The following is a 13999-nucleotide window of genomic DNA, read 5'->3' on the forward strand; positions in this document are numbered from 1 at the left end:
GCACATACAAATTGATTTATACTTACTGAGGAGTTATTCCTATCTGGTGTACTCCGATCTGTCAAAATAAATAATAGAATCAATACAGCACAACCAAACAATGTAGAGAATTTTCTTTTATCTTTTCACTACATTACATCAAGGGTTTCAAATGGTTAAGTTAGTTTTAGCAATTCCATCAGAATATAGGATTGACTATTAAGGAATATCTTTGTGTAATAGAAGACCAGACGTGTTCCACATGTCCTTACAAGGATTTGCTTTCTCTTTCAAAGCACTTAATTTCTACCTCCTGTTTTTATTGGGATTTGTGTTGATCAATCTTTAGCTTTCTGTGTAGTGTTTTCCTATTGTTGTCTTTTTTTTTCTCTTTGGTCATGGTATTGTCTGTTTTTGTTGGGATTATTTTGTTATTGCAGCATTTTTTTTTTTGTCTTAAGACTTATCATGAAAGGTGTAAAACAGAAACTGATGAAAAGCATTATGAACTGTTCAGTTGCATTACTTCTTTTATTCAAATTGACATATTGTGCCTAGATGCCTAGATGTATAAATGTCTTTATCTTTGATTCATGAATACTTTTCATGTTTGAAACTTTTTCTTGCTTCAACTGCAAAATGTACTTGAACATTTTTGAATTTATATTTTTCAAATCAATCTTACCATGATTTGTCCACTGTGGTTCTAGTTGTAAAGCTGTTGTGTAATCTGATATTAAATCAGCTTCTATGTCAGATAATACAGAATTTCTGAAAATTTTATATTTACATTCATTAATTATATCAAAAGTTAATCAAACAGAGATGATTTCCTTATTATTTTCTTCTGTGATTCCTTATTATTCATTGGACACCAATTTTCAAGGATTTCAAAGGGTACAGGTGAACAAAGAATTTAAAATGATGGTTTCCTTAGGCTTTTTCATTTAATATAAAACTTACTACCAAGAAATAACACTATACATGATATAGTGCTAAAACTTGTAGTTAAATCCCAATCACTAAATCAAGTAATATGTTGTTGATCATTTTTGCTGCTTATAGTTTCCCCTTATGCATTACAGTTTTTGAAATAACAGACAAACCTTGAAATTTGTTAAAAAAAAAAAACTGTCAAATGAGAGCAAAACCTTCTATATGGAGTCAACCAGGGTTTCCGCTGGCGGTCGCCATTTGCGCAATTTGCGAAAAAATAATAATTGTGGCGATAAAAATTCCTCATTTGCGAAAGAATTTGGCGAAAGAAATATATAGAACGATTTATTTTCCTCCATCTTGTTTATTTACTTTTTTCGAGTTTCTCGGACTTTACCGGTTCAGACAATACTCGGAATTCACCTTGACCTCATTAAGGTTTAGACAGAAAATCAATAATGAGCTGATTGCATTTTATAGCTATCGACAACAAAGGACTATTATTAAAGGTGTTGATTGAATTGTTTGACAAAATGATATGGTTAAATGGCTTCTTCTAAATGTCACATACAGAATTAATTTACCACTTTGCGACGCACGTGTTTGAAGCAAACTTTTGACGTCTCCTCCGCTTTTAAAGATAGTTTTAGATTGAAAGCTGTTGTTGTGACGAAAAATGTTCAAAAGCAAGAAAAATCGCGGATTCAAAACTTTAATTATCCTTTGACTTAAATAGTGGTAATTGATAAGGGAGACTTTTTCAAAGTCGTTTGAGTGACACAAGTGTTTCAAGCATAGTTTTACGTCTCAACTTTTTCATTTACGATGTTCAAAAAAAGAAAACTGTCGTTATGAAGAAATCTATCGAAAAGGTTGGCTGAAATGAGAGTAGCCCTTCCATGTAATGACTACACATGAAACGAGGGATCAATTTCAAGTGATAAAAGCTTTTGTTTTGATGTAAAAAACACTTCTTAGTACAAAAGGGAACATCAGTATTTTTCTTTTAAAGAAACTTTGCCTACGAACTATACTGGTATTATATAATCATCAAAACATGATGTCCATTAATTTTGTTATATTCCTGGACTTATATCTTAATTCTTTATTATTACAAGTATAGTAGGCCAATCAATTAGAAAAGTTGTTTTATATACAATGAGTATTTTTCTCTTTTAAATTAAAAAAAAATCTGTCGTTTTAAAGTAAATGTTAGTGTTTATTGTTTTATAAAATGTAAAATTTAAAATAAGTATGAGAGCATAATCATAGATACAATCGGGCAAAATCATCTTATTTAAGGGAGGGGAAGGGGGGTAGAAAAAAGGTAAATTTTAAACGAAAAATATAGTTATGTTATTTGGCGAAAAAAATATTGTTTTGGCGAAAGAGGTGGCGAAAAAAAAAATGGACCCAGGGGAAACCCTGGAGTCAACTGACCACTTTTGTAAAAATCAGAAACAGGTATATAATATTATTTTGAGCATGTTTGACCTTTCTGGATTTTTTTGTTTGTTTTCAAGTTATAAAGCCTCGGTCACACCTTACCGGATAACTCAAACGGACGCCTAACAGATAAAAAAAAGTTATCCGTTGACAAAATTTTTACCCGTTGGGAGTCCGTTGGTGTACTAACGGACATGTAATGAATGCCTAACGGACATTGAACGTACGTGAAACGGATACGTACCGGACAGAACGGACGTCGAACGTACATCCAACGGACGAGTACCTGATAAAACGGACACCTAACGGAAGCGTAACGGATAAAACAGATGAACAAAATAATCTGACAATAAAAGGCAATAAACCATTATAAAATCATAGGCAATAAACCATGCGAAATTTCAATTGGCATTTGTCCGTTTTACATCCAGTAGGCATCCGTTTTTTCCGTTATCCTTCCGTTAATGTCTGTTTCACATCCGTTTTATCCGGTAGGCGTCCGTTAGGCGTCCGGTAGACGTCCGTTGGTGAATTGGTCTACCGGATCTCCAACGGATGCATAACGGACACGTAACGGACACAAAACAGACGAGTACCGTACAAAACGGACGCCTAACGGACGCCTAACGGACGTTCCACGGACATTTTGTCCGTTGGACGTCCGTTCAAAGTTTTGAACATGCTCAAAATTTTCCACCGGACAGAACGGACGTCAACGGATAAAACGGACGCTTAACGGACATGCAACGGATATGGACGGACGCCTAACGGATAAGAACGGACGTCTAACGGACATGAACGGATTGAAAAAAAGTTATCCGTTAGGTGTCTGTTCGAGCTATCCGGTAAGGTGTGACCGAGGCTTAAGACAATTAATGCATTATACCGTTATGCTCTATTTTAAGCCATTGTGGCCTTGTTGAATGATTTGGAGGAATCAAAAGTGATTTATATTTTGATACTCTATTGATAATTCTTCTTTAATTTGGATGCAATCGATAAAGTTATCAATATAATGATAATAGACAACAACATAGGATGCCAATAAATGGCAAAATATCATGTGACCCATAGGGTCTGGTGAAGGAAAAAAAGCATTTTTTTTTAGTACCCTAACATTAAATTTGTTTAACCAGGGACGTATTTTAAGTCCTTGGTTTAACCAAGACAAGTTTAAGCATGAAAATGATTTTAATATGCTTAATAGTATTGTTTTGTATAAATAAAATAAAACAATTGTGATACATAGGCTTATGTTAGAATTTCATTGTAATCTTAAGCAATACTTACACATGACTATTTCTGTTTTCTCCATTTGCTATATTACCTCCCCTGTTGCCATAACTATGATGTGAATGGAAGCCATTATGTATACCACCATTCCTTATATCTCCATTAGACAAGTGTCCCTGATAATGAACAAAAAGTGGTTAAATCTTATCTTTATGAATAGGAAATTAGATAAAATCTTAACATAAAATTAAAATTGAAATACAAGAGATTTGTTCTGTGCATTGCAAAAGATGGTGACCTTCTAGGCTGTGTATGGCCTTGTTATATGCACCCTTCTGTTATGTAGTCCTATATTAGATCATTGGACAACCTGATTTCATATTAGCAGGTACTCTATGCTTGCTTTCAATAACTACCAACATTATTTGACTAGGTTTGTTTTACCGTTAGTATCTATATTTCATTCAGACATGTGTTTTTTGTTATCTGGTTTATTGATTTTAGGGACAAAAGTACTACTGTGGATTCATTAATTTTAGTGAGTACCTATTTTTGTGGATTAAGGAAAACTTGCATACTCGTGGTTATTTAATGTCATGGTTTTGCTGAAGTGGGTATACAAACCTTTTGAGAATTCATCATTCGTTAAAAATTAAATTTCGTGGTTTACCTGTACCCACGAAAATCGGTATCCAACAAATAATAATGAATCCACAGTATAATACTTGAACCAACTTTTATTGTAGATTCTTTGATGTATCTTTAGTTATGCACTGAGCAAGATTGAAAATGGTGAGATCTCCAATAACTATTGAAACCCTGTCATATATTCATGTTTCTATTCCATTTAAGGAACCTTTTTAATGGTTGTTGATTTATTTTTCTTTGGAAAGTTTGGTGTGGGAATCATAATAACTGTATCAATTAGTGATTTGAAAGTGAACTGAGATTTTTATGAAATTGAACACTTGCAGTAATAGGTTAAAGCTGCTCTTGAAAACTTTAATTTTAAACTTTAGTCTATCAGTTATACAATATAAAAGTGTCTTTGATAAAATAAAACAATTTAACAATCTATAATTTAAATAAAATACCTCATTGTGTGATAAATGTTGCTGGTTTAACTGGTGAAATCCATTATCCACAAAATCATCATCATAGTCATCAAATGAATCTGTGCAATATAAAACAATGTGATATCCATCACCAACAACACAAAGTGCATAATATTATTCAATTCAATAAGAGTGTAGTCTGTGAATCTTAAAACCATGTAATGATGTATGCAGATATCAAAGCAATGCATGATTTTGTGCTTTTTAATTTTTTTTATGTGCTGTCATCCAAATGAAAAGAAATAATAACTTTAACCAAATACAAGTAATCTTTTGGACTTTTAAGTAAAACTAAATTACCCAATGACTCTGATTCAATCTGTTCTGCTTTCCTCTTTGCCACTTCTGCCAATGCTGTCTCTCCTTTATCTAATGCCATATAATGTATATCCTATTAAAAGATAAATTTGTGTAAGGAACTTTATACAAAAATTACGATTCTATTGTAGTTTTCAGCTTTGTCAGAGCATAATTTTTCCATGGTGGTCTTATATATCCAATCTGTGTAAAGAAAGAAATTTAAAGTCACTACTGTATGTTTGATCAAAGAGGAGTTTTAATCCACATGAAATACACCTGCTCTAGCCAACACTTCTCTGCTATTTTCAGTCAAGTGCATTTTTATTTCAATACATTTTTGTTTGCATTTAAATCATATATTTGAGTTTGATCTAATTAATTAACCATGTTCTGAAAGTATAATTTTTTTGTGTATGGGAAAATTACTTGTTTTTAATATGTGTTATAGATCTATTCTCATCATATCTAAATTTACTTGCTTTGAAGTTTTCAATAATTCTCTTTTGGTATTTTCTAACTGTTTTTTTTTCTTTCTTAGAACCTTTTTGAATAATATATAACATTTTGTACCTATGCTTACCATAAATAAATCCCTTGAACCAATATCTACAGCCAATAAAAATGCCTTGTCGAACCTGGAGTACCTGTAAAAAATATGAATATTCATTTATTATCATACATACCCTAGTATCAGACTTACAGAAAACTGTATGCATTAGAATTTTTTTTTTGAAGTCTACAGTTTTATGAGAGATATTCAGATAAATTATGTTGCTGTTACCATGTGCACACAATTCAGCTATGTTCTCCAGTGAACTGATGCAGTGTGACCAACATTTAGTAAACAATACTGCTTAAACTATAGCACTGATTACTGTCTTAAAATTGCAGTGAGGTGAGAGTTTTTAATCCATGTTTAAAGCATCACTCTTACTGTAAGATGGGAAACAGCAGTGTTTTTGCATTTGTATTTGTTTATATACGTGTAGGGATTGATTTTGTGTCATGAATGGGTAAACAAAAATATCTTCAATTAGAGTATGACCTACACAATACAAACTATACTGTCAGACAACAAACATTATTTCAATCAAACATTGAATAAGTCAAAAGATAATTCATTTAGTTAATAATCTATATAAACAAATGCCAAGAATGATTTAACTATTATTAGTCTACATACATTTTTAATAATGCTCAAAATGAATTGTAGAACTATTGAATGATTGCACTATTGAACAAAATTTCATAATTTTTAAAAACATAAATCATATCTGGTATAAAATGTGTTAATGTACCTGAGTAACTGGTGAAAGAACCGTCTAGCCAATCGACTGATAGGATCTCTATAGTCCATGATTGTTACTTCTGATAAAGCTCGTTTTGGTGCATAAAATGTCCCTAATGTTGACTCTAGCTGACCTTTTAAAAATAAATATAAAAACAAATATAATAAAAAGCTGCGCTATAAGCACATGATATGCAAATTGCCTATTTAGCTTGTCTGTATCCTTAAAAGATTTTTTTTGTACATAAATTAAGTTTAGTTTTCTCATTTAAATTGTTTTACATTTGTCATTTCATGGTCTTATATAGCTGACTGTGTGGTATTGGCATTGCTCAGAGTTTCATAAAAGTTGGTGAATGTTTTTGTCCAAAAGCTGGGAAAATACCCCTTTTTAAAGTATAAAAATGTGAAATCTGCAATTTATAAAAATTGAAAGAGAGAATAAGTCAATAGATATAAACAATTCACCAAAGATTCATTAAAGTTGATGGAAGCATATTTTAGTTATTGACCGAAAACTGGAAAATTCCCCTTAATTTTTTAAACCTCTCTTTAAACATTGATATTTAAGCTTGAAAATGGATGACAGACTTGAATTATTTTAAGAGTAAATGGTTGTAACTTGTTATACCTACCCTCTCTTTCAGCATTAAGTGGTTGTCTAAGTAAATGGTTTACAATAGCAGACAAACTTGAGTAACACACAGGACCTTCCATGTCCCAATTCATAGCTTTCAGTAACTGTACAGCCTGCTCAAAATAAAGATAAAAGATGAAATATGCAAGTATGCTGTCAGATATATGTTAAACTGATTCATATTAATGAATTAAATTGGTCAGGCCTGCTTCATTATTTCTTGAACTTTAAAGTCATATTTTATTTCATTTGAAAATCCAAATGCTTAATCATCATTTATGAGTAAGTAGCAGAAAGAATAGTATGATGATGATAATTATGTGTGCACTGCCTCCTAGCATTAGTAACCTATTATAAATATTGACATTTTGATATGAACACCTCTTGAAAGACTGAACAATATATATTAAGTTATGTAGCCTTTTTCAGTACTTTCAGCCAATTCACTAGCAGTCCATTAATCTCTGGTCAGTTTATATCTATGTTCAGACTGTATAGTAGGTGTTATTTGACTTAAGGTGGTACCCAACACTTTAATTAAAATCAATTTGGCTAGTTTAATTTTTCTAAAATTTTGACAAAGTATTTACTTTGACCCTTTGATAAAAATATAAAAATTTAAAAAAAATTTAACCAACCGTTTTATCAGAAAATTACACTGGTTATATAGGAGTTTGATTTTGATCATTGAGAAGCTTAATATTCTCTTAACAACTCTTAAGTAATTTAAATGTAAAGCTGATTTTACAGAGTTATCTCCCTGTAGTGTTAGGTACCACCTTAAAAAAACAACATAAAACATGTCATCATCTCCCAATCAAAAGGGTTCCCTCAAGTTTAGGATGATTTGATGTGATTTAAAAAGACATTAACCTAAGACAAACATTATTTGTAAGAGCTGTAACATTTTACTTACTAAGCTAAACATTTATAGAAATATATCTCCCAAATATACAGTATCAAAACAAGTTAGATAAATAAAGGCTGTTTGGTGGCCTATAGTTATAAATTCTACTCATTAGATCTCTAGTTGAAGATTGACTCGTTGGTAATTATACTGCATCTTCTTATTTATAGGACAATTAGGGGTACAAAACACTTGCTGGTTGAAATCCAAAAGTTCACAAAAAAGGTATTTTTTTAATATAAACCAATCATTGGTTGTTTAATTGTTCCTACAACAAAATGAAAATTGTCAAACAGTCCTCACCTCTTCCTCTTGTCTATGTTTTAGGTACTCTTTGACTAATTCTAGACCTGACAGTCTCTCTCTACTGATAACTCCTAGATGTAATATAAACACAACTGGAGGGCCTCTACAAAGAACAAAGTTAAGTTCAATGAAGATTAGTATATATATTTATATTGTAGAAAATAGCGAGGTTGTAATGTAAAGATATCCTCCATTAAAGCAAAACTGAGGAAATTACAATCTTTCTTGAGATGTTGGCCAAAACAGACCAAATCATTAAACTTAAGACTCTAAAGAGCATGTGTCCCTCACCTGGATCTTTATAAAATACCAATTCACTTTTGCAAATACTTTATTTCTGTTTAAGCCAATGCTTATTCTAGCCCTTTTAGTGGCGATTTTAAATTTGTAATTTCAAATTCAGTTGATGTATTTAAATGAAGAAAGATCCAAGTTTTACAGACAATTTATATTCACATTATTTTTCTACTCATGGAAATAAATAAACTCATCATAGATACCAGGACTAAATTTAGTATATACGCCAGATGCGTGTTTCGTCTACAAAAGACTCATCAGTGACGCTTGAATCCAAACAAGAGCCTGAATCGCTCACCTGATTTTTTTTGGTTTAATCTCTCATCAATGATTATTTTGGCTTTTCAATTTATTTAAATGTTCTTTGAATCATCATATTATCTTCACAAGCAAAAAAAAAATATTTTCTCCTATGTTCTATTTTAGCCATAGGAGCTATGTTTCTTGATATACAAGGAAATGAAATATAAAATTTATACTAGATACTCTGAAACTCTGAAACTCATTTAGCCTAAGTTTGGCTGAAATTGATACAGCAGTTTCAAAGGAGAAGATTTAGAAAAGTAAGTCAACATGATGAACAAATTGTGAAAAAAGTCTTTAAAGGGCAATAACTTCATAAGAGGTCAATTGACAATTTTGATCAAATTGACTTATTTGTAGATCTTACTTTGCTTAACATTTTTGCTATTAACAGTTTATTTGTATCTATAATAATATTCAAGACAATGACCAAAAACTGCAAAATTTCCTTAAAATTACCAATTAAGTGGCAGCAACCCAACAATGGGTTGTTTGATTCATCTGAAAATTTCAGGGCTGATACATATTGACCTAATGAACATTTTAACTCCATCTCAGATTTGCTCTAAATGCATATGCTTTCATTTTTGAGATATAAGCCAAAAACTGCATTTGACCCCTATGTTCTATTTTAAGTAACGGCGGCCATGTTTTTTGATGGATAAAAAATCGAAGCACACACTTTGTGCAGAATAATCTAAGGAACAATCATACTAAGTTTCATCCAAATCCATTCAGTAGTTTCAGAGGAGAAGATTTTTTAAAGTCAGCAAATATGATGAATAAATTGTGAAAAATTGTCATTAAAAGACAATAACCCCCTTAAGGGGTCAATTGACAATTTTGATCAAATTGACTTATTTGTAGATCTTACTTTGCTTAACATTTTTGCTGTTTACAGTTTATCTTTATCTATAATAATATTCAAGATAATGACCAAAAACTGCAAAATTTCCTTAAAATTACCAATTAAGTGGCAGCAACCCAACAATGGGTTGTTTGATTAATCTGAAAATTTCAGGGCTGATACATATTGACCTAACGAACATTTTATCTCCTTCTCAGATTTGCTCTAAATGCTTTCATTTTTGAGATATAAGCCAAAAACTGCATTTGACCCCTATGTTCTATTTTAAGTAACGGAGGCCATGTTTTTTGATGGATCAAAAATCGAAGCACACACTTTGTGCAGAATAATCTAAGGAACAATCATACTAAGTTTCATCCAAATCCATTCAGTAGTTTCAGAGGAGAAGATTTTTTACAGTTAGCAAATATGATGAACAAATTGTAAAAAAATTGTCATTAAAGGACAATAACCCCTTAAGGGGTCAGTTGACAATTTTGGTCATATTAACTTATTTGTAGATCTTACTTTGCTAATAATTTTTGATGTTTACAGTTTATCTGTATCTATTATTATATTCAAGATAATGACCAAAAACTACAAAATTTCCTTAAAATTACCAATTAAGTGGCAGCAACCCAACAATGGTTTGTTTGATTCATCTGAAAATTTCAGGGCTGATAGATCTTGAGCTAATGAACATTTTTACCCCATGGCAGATTTGCTCTAAATGCTTTAGTTTTTGAGATATAAGCCAAAAACTGCATTTGACCCCTATGTTCTATTTTTAGTAATGGCGGCCATGTTTTTTGACGGATCAAAAATTGAAGCACACACTTTGTGCAGGATAATCTAAGGAACAATTGTGCTAAGTTTCATCCAAATCCATTCAGTAGTTTCAGAGGAGAAGATGTTTGAAAAATTGTTAACGACGACAAACGACGACGACGACGACAACGATGACGACGAAGGACGCCAAGTGATGAGAAAAGCTCACATGGCCTTTTAGGCCAGGTGAGCTTAAAAGTCAAAATGGCCAAATTAAGTATGAAGTTGAAGAGCATTGGGAAAGTTGCAACAAACAAAAGGCTCACAAAAATAGTTTTTTTTACAGTAAATGTGAACACGGTGTGAAGGTAACAGAGACAGATGTTTGAAAGCATTAATTCACCAAAATGATCATAAGTGCTGATCACGGGGTATATATACTTCAGTATCCTTATTTACCTGGCTTTATTTTAAAATTACATGGAGAAACAATGACAATCTGAGTATTCAGAATATTGGCCATCTTTAAACTAAATCAAAATGTCCATATTTCAGTATACTGCTTTACCTGTCAAAGTGCATGTACATAGCATCAGTGTAGTCACCATTCCATTCTACAGACTTTGGATCATATAAACACCATTTAATATCCTTTAATGTGTAAGGAACCCTGCAAAATATTAATTTACAAATGACATTTATTCAAAATTTGCATCCTAAATAAAATAAGTTTTGACAAAATTTATTTAAACTTTTTTGTTGTAAATTTAAAAAAAATAAATGTTTAAGTAAATAATATGGTTCAGAAAATGAGTATACCTTAAAAATATCCTCAATTAACTCTAAAATAGTGTCAAAATTTACATCTTTAATAGAGTTGAAAACAAGACAGGGCAAACAGCAATAAATTCACCAATTAAAGGAGGATATCAAAATCTTAACAACTCAAAAACACAGTAAGGAAATACTTCCACAGTTAAAGTAGTAATTCAAGAATGTTATCATGCTGTATGTCGCTAAGACTGATAGGACTTTTTCCTACAGAGGAAAGGTCATCGCAAACATCTATAATATATTATCTCCCCTTTTTCATACACTTTAATATGCTTCGCTTTAAATAGCAGTTTCAAATATGTGTACTATAACATTCACAAATCTAAAAGCTAACATAAAACCATAATCATATCTTACTTGAAAAATTTGCCTATGGGTAGAATTCTATGTGTACATGGATCTTCTGACACCAACTGCACTTTCAGGGGAGATAATGCCATATCAAAAACCTGTAACAAGTAAATTATAATAGTTTTCTTAACTGAATTTACAGGCTGCAGTATCTTTTGTTACATGATTGTTATGAGGTTGTACATATTAATGAGAGCAAACGTATAGAATAACAAGAATGTGTCCTCAGTACAGGAATGCCCAACTCGCACTATCATTTTCTATGTTCAGTGGACCGTGAAATTGGGGTAAAATCTCTAATTTGGCATTAAAATTAGAAAGATCATATCATAGGGAACATGTGTACCAAGTTTGAAGTCAATTGGACTTCAACTTCATCAAAAACTACCTTAACCAAAATGGGGAGTTGTCTCATTGACAATCATACCACATCTTCTATTTTAAAATTACTAAATTCTATGTATAAGACTGATTGATGTATAATTTAACTGCCTTTGCTATCTCACTTTACCTGAATATCTCCTCTAGCACCTACTACAAAGAATACTGTCCCTGTAGGATGCCACGATATACAGGCTGGTATCTGTAAACAAATAATGTATTATTACAATGTTTATATCTCATGTGCCATATGCACATGTACTTGACATTAAAATTCATGAAAAAATATAAACATCCATTCTTTTTAATGTGTATACCATTATTTATCACATATTTTGTACTGATATGTACGTTTTTGCATGGCCAATAATAGCCGGAAGTCATGGTTGGTTATCAGCCTTCAGGGCCGATATCGATATCAGCCCTCGAAATCCATATCAAGCCCCTGAGTTGAACTTCCGGTAACCTGTCAATCAAAGGCAATTTGTAAACAAGTTGAACACAATGAAAAGAAATTAAAAAAGTTACAAATGTGCTGTAGAATAAAAAAGAAGAAATCAACAGTGAAAATCACAAAAGTTCCCGTAAAATGTTGACCTCATGAAGAATTTTATAGAAAATATATGACGCCACACTGGAATGAATATATAGCGATATAGGATTCTTCCTAAGCATTTTTTTAACATTTGTAATGTAACACTTTAAAGTTGTTTAATATTTGCAATATTCATAGAATTAATTTATTGATTGTTACTTATATCTGAACCTTTCATAAAACGTTGTTAATCTACTGTGATACAAACTTTTTTTTAACTCACAGTGATTCATTTCTTTATTTTTTTCATTAATTATCTTTTTGATTTTTGATGAAGTATCAAACATAATTTGGTGTAAGCTATTGGAAAATATGTGATAAATAGATTATTACATGTCATTTTCCATATGGTCCCTGGTATCAGCCCACGACCCATATCAAGCCCTCGGGCTAAAGCCCTCTGGCTTGATATGGGAGTCTAGGGCTGATACCAGGGCCATATGGAAAATGCCATGTAATAATCTATAAATACATAATAAGACATCTATGTTTACAAACCTTACATACTTTACATTTGTACTTGTATACCTGAAAAGCTATAGTTCTAATCAAAGGATTTGTATAATAATATGTGAAATGTAATTCATGTATCCAGATGTTTTGACTCTACACAACTCACCAATGCAGCCCTGACATAAAATGTAGACTTCCTTCCTTCATCATATAACACCTAAAATAAAATAAAATAAGAATGTTTCACTCAGACACTGAACCTTAACATTCAAGATAGGTTAATTTTAGACAGATTGCATAGTTTATGGAGTGCAATAGAATGAGTACAAATCACATAGATTCAACACAAAGTCACTGTACAGGTTTTTAAAAATAGTGATGTCAATACAGTATAATAACTGTTATGTCACCAAGCTATGTTTTTTTTTTATATATATTTACTCACTGAAGATTACCCTTTGTTTCCTCAACATCTAAATAATGAAATAATATGGGAAAAAGGTATTCTAGAATCGAATTTGCCACAAAAGCTACTTCAGATAGTTTCCTTATCATATTGTTAATGTACGTATTTCTAAAATAATATTTTTAGAAGATCTCTGAAAGCTCTGAATGTGTTAACATTAGGGGAAATGTTGTTACCTTTAACTAGAAAGTTCTCTTAACTGAGTAATATAATACATACAATAGAGCCATCAGCACAGCCAAGAACTAATTTATCTTCTAGATGATTTCTACTTAAACAAGTTACATGACCTGAAATTTAAAGAAACAAAATATGCCTGTAAATGTACATGTATCATGATTCCATGAGTAAGGCAAGTTATTGTTTTGTTAAAATGAAATCAAATGAAAAGTATATTTAATGTTGATTGCTTTCAACATTTGATTCCAGAAAAGACAATATCTCTAATCTTTCAATTTGATATTATAGTTTATGTGAATCATTCAGTAAACATTTAGACATAGATAGTGCCTTTATAGACTTATTTCATAAGATAAGCAAAGAGAATTTTAAGATAT

At 31.3% G+C, this 13999-nt stretch overlaps 1 protein-coding gene across 1 annotated transcript in view; it reads right to left on the reverse strand.

Moving 5' to 3' along the window:
- Window positions 1–13999, reverse strand: part of LOC134712404 (WD repeat-containing and planar cell polarity effector protein fritz homolog) — a 41524-nt gene that overhangs the window by 4495 nt on the left and 23030 nt on the right. Inside the window, exons 14-27 of the mRNA XM_063573914.1 lie at window positions 13662–13732; window positions 13143–13193; window positions 12059–12130; window positions 11554–11645; window positions 10931–11032; window positions 8145–8250; window positions 6933–7047; window positions 6308–6431; window positions 5590–5653; window positions 5010–5100; window positions 4689–4768; window positions 3652–3770; window positions 665–750; window positions 27–58 (exon numbers count right to left, since the gene is read on the reverse strand). Of these exons, the coding sequence (XP_063429984.1) occupies window positions 27–58; window positions 665–750; window positions 3652–3770; window positions 4689–4768; window positions 5010–5100; window positions 5590–5653; window positions 6308–6431; window positions 6933–7047; window positions 8145–8250; window positions 10931–11032; window positions 11554–11645; window positions 12059–12130; window positions 13143–13193; window positions 13662–13732 (1205 nt within the window). The remainder of the gene's footprint in view (window positions 1–26; window positions 59–664; window positions 751–3651; window positions 3771–4688; window positions 4769–5009; window positions 5101–5589; window positions 5654–6307; window positions 6432–6932; window positions 7048–8144; window positions 8251–10930; window positions 11033–11553; window positions 11646–12058; window positions 12131–13142; window positions 13194–13661; window positions 13733–13999) is intronic.

The sequence above is a fragment of the Mytilus trossulus genome, chromosome 3 (assembly GCF_036588685.1).
Source record: "Mytilus trossulus isolate FHL-02 chromosome 3, PNRI_Mtr1.1.1.hap1, whole genome shotgun sequence".
NCBI lineage: Eukaryota > Metazoa > Mollusca > Bivalvia > Mytilida > Mytilidae > Mytilus > Mytilus trossulus.